The 2,941-nt window shown below is 27.0% G+C and overlaps 1 protein-coding gene across 1 annotated transcript; it reads right to left on the minus strand.

The window, feature by feature from the left end:
* Nucleotides 1-232: 232 nt before the first annotated feature.
* Nucleotides 233-2,918, minus strand: LOC112462670. The gene is made up of 4 exons (XM_025028573.1): nucleotides 2,666-2,918; nucleotides 2,383-2,544; nucleotides 1,347-1,448; nucleotides 233-1,210 (listed from the first exon to the last, which is right to left on the minus strand). Exons 1-4 carry the CDS (start codon nucleotides 2,694-2,696, stop codon nucleotides 1,185-1,187), a joined length of 321 nt encoding a protein of 106 aa, XP_024884341.1. The 5' UTR covers nucleotides 2,697-2,918; the 3' UTR covers nucleotides 233-1,184.
* Nucleotides 2,919-2,941: the final 23 nt, after the last annotated feature.

Consider the following 2,941-nt stretch of genomic DNA (forward strand, 5'->3'; position numbering starts at 1 on the left):
GTGGCAACAATGCATATAACTTAATATCACTTTTACTTTGGTTTGAATTGTAATATGAAATGTAAAAAATTTTAATACATTTTGAACAAAATAATATTTGTAATTATAGAACACATTAATACGTCTTAAAGTTATAAATAAAAGTTTATTTTCAAGCAAACAAAAATGTTATGTTTATTTTATTTGTAATAAAAAATAAAATTTAAAAAAAAATTTAAATAAACAAAACGTGCACAGCAACTTATGAAGCATACAAACAACAAACTAAATATTATCCACAGACAAAATTACGTAGCAACTAAACAAAAATAAAATTATCAGTCTTTATATGCTTTTTTCCATGCAATCAAACTTAACATTTTGACTTAAAATATTTAATAGCTCTAAGATTGCTGTATGTTTGTATGCAATTATGCAAACCCTACTGCAGTTGTACAACAAGAACCATCTCGACATAAATCAATAGGTTTGTTCTCTGTAGCTGAACTGGCTACACTAGTTCAGAGTTTATCTTTTTTACTCCACATTAGAAAGAAAAAGATAAACTCTGAACTAGTGCAGCCAGTTCAGCTACAGAGAGCAAACCTAATGTGATTTTAACATAACTGTTATAAGATGTAATAAAAAATTATCTTTAAAACTCATATAAAATCTTCATAATTGTGTCTTCCGTGGTTCTTCTATTTTAATTGATATGCAATTGTGCTACCAAAAACATCATCTTCATCCATTTTTTGCTTATTTGAGAAATGTTGAGACATAACAGATGATAAATTCATAAACTATTGTTCAACTTCGTCCGCTTCTTGAATAATTGTATTTTTTGCTTTTTTTTTTATTTCCTGGCATAGATTTTATGCATGGTTGCATTGATGACAAAATTGCTTTATTTTCTAGCGTAGATTTTATGCTTGGTTGCACTAGTGACGAAATTTCTTGATTTTCTGGCGTAGATTTTATGCATGGTTGCATTAGTGACGAAATTTCTTGATTTTCTGGCATAGATTTTATGCATGGTTGCACTAATGACGAAATTTCTTAATTTTCTGGCGTAGATTTTGTGCATGATTGCATTAATGATGAATTTTCATTAATACTTGGTGATGAAGATAAGATTGAAGATAGGAATGGAGATGAAGATACAGATGATGAAGACAACTGTATTGATAATGGTGATAAAGATTTTAACACCTCAGATCGAGCAGAAATGCTGAAAAGATTATAATTATTTATTAGTTTATGTAACATAATTATGGCTAAACTAGTAAATATTTTACCATTATTTGTATCTTACAAACAAAAGAATTAAAGCTTTGTTAAATTATCACTAAATGAGTTGTACTCACCTATTAATAGTTTCAACTGGCTTACTCTTTTGTAAAATACTTTTAGTTTTTGGCATATCAGAAATAAAATGTGTTCCTCGTGGTATAATGTTTGTATAAGTTCTAAAAATTAATTATACAATTAATTATAAAACAATTACATTATAAAAAATACCGAGAATACAACAAAAAAAACATCTATATAACTATTCAGAAATATATACAATTAAACTACATATTTACAAGTATATAACGTTAAAATATTATAAATATAGATCAAATCTGGTTAAATTTATATGAATCATATAATTTTATTATATTAAAATTAAACAAATTTAAAATAAAAAGAAAGTAAAGTAAGTAAAAAAAAATTGTGTAAATTAGAAATTTGCACTTAGCTTCCTCATAGAGGAAGTGATGTCTTAAGATGCTAATATGGCCCTTTGATTGGCTGATGACGCCTTAAGACTATACTTAAGACGATCTTGGATATAAGACCCGACTATGAATACCGGCCTTAAAAAATTATATATGAAATAGAAATATAGAAAAGACTGAAGAATATAATAAAATTAAAAAATTTCGGTAAACCTTTTTTTAATAGAAATCGGTAACCTCTTTATTATTAACAATTTTTATTAATTCTATTATATTCTTCAGTCTTTTCTACCCCTATTTCATATATAATTCGTTAAGATTTGGTTGATCAGTTCTGGAGTTATAGAAATTTCTGTAAATTTGGCACAGACATACATACATACATACATACATACATACATACACACATACCGACATTTTTTTAAATGCAATATTTCGACGTTTTAAAACACTGAACATATTGACATTAAAAACTCAAAAAACAATCTTTTCTTTGGTTTCTTCTACCCCTATTTTATATATAATTCTTTTAAGTTTGGTTGATTAGAGCCATACGCAGTCAAAGGTTCATATACGAATTTACGAAAACAAAGCTTCCTCTATGAGGAAGCAATAGTTATATATAAAAATAAAAAAGCATGTAATCTAATTTATCTTATAGAAAGGTAATAGAACTTACTTCCTGCTTTTAACAAAGAATCCAAAAATTTCATGTTGTTATATAATAAGAACGTAGGTCTTGTAGATGCTCCACTGCCACTTCGGGTTTCTAGTTCTCTTCTTTTCTTTTCACGAGAAAATTTTTCTCTAAGTCTTTGCCATTTATTTTGACAATCCGTAACTGTAATTAACAATAAAAAAAATGTTAATAAAAGCAAAGTAAAAAAAGTAAAGAGAAAAATATGTAGTTGATGGCTTATGAAATATAAAATTTATAATTTATAAAAATAATAAAAAATTACCTGGTAACTTTAAATATTCAGAAATTTCCATCCATGTACGTTCCTTCTTCTTTGCGTTTTTAAAATCTGTTGCACTTTTATCATAAAGAAAGGGAAAGTTTTTAACGAGATCTATTAAAACAACATCAGCATCTTCTTCAGCGTCCCCAAATGGACGGCCGCCATCTTACCCGGCAATTTGCCTCCGAGCGGGAAATTCAAATGAGTTTAACTGAAACTTACGTTTATGTAACGTTTTTTGCAATTATTAATTTAAAAAATTAGCATTATTGATGA

This window comes from Temnothorax curvispinosus, unplaced genomic scaffold (genome assembly GCF_003070985.1).
Source record: "Temnothorax curvispinosus isolate PA1 unplaced genomic scaffold, ASM307098v1 QBEX01012660.1, whole genome shotgun sequence".
In the NCBI taxonomy this organism is placed as follows: Eukaryota; Metazoa; Arthropoda; class Insecta; order Hymenoptera; family Formicidae; genus Temnothorax; species Temnothorax curvispinosus.

What these genes read in the sequence shown, in the direction of transcription:
- LOC112462670 (XM_025028573.1), bottom strand. Translation starts at nt 2,696, where the DNA reads ATGGAAATTTCTGAATATTTAAAGTTACCAG. An exon ending in TGAATATTTAAAGTTACCAG is followed by an intron (nt 2,545 to 2,665) that starts GTAATTTTTTAT and finishes TGTTAATTACAG; the next exon opens with TTACGGATTGTCAAAATAAA. An exon ending in CCAGTTGAAACTATTAATAG is followed by an intron (nt 1,211 to 1,346) that starts GTGAGTACAACT and finishes TAATCTTTTCAG; the next exon opens with CATTTCTGCTCGATCTGAGG.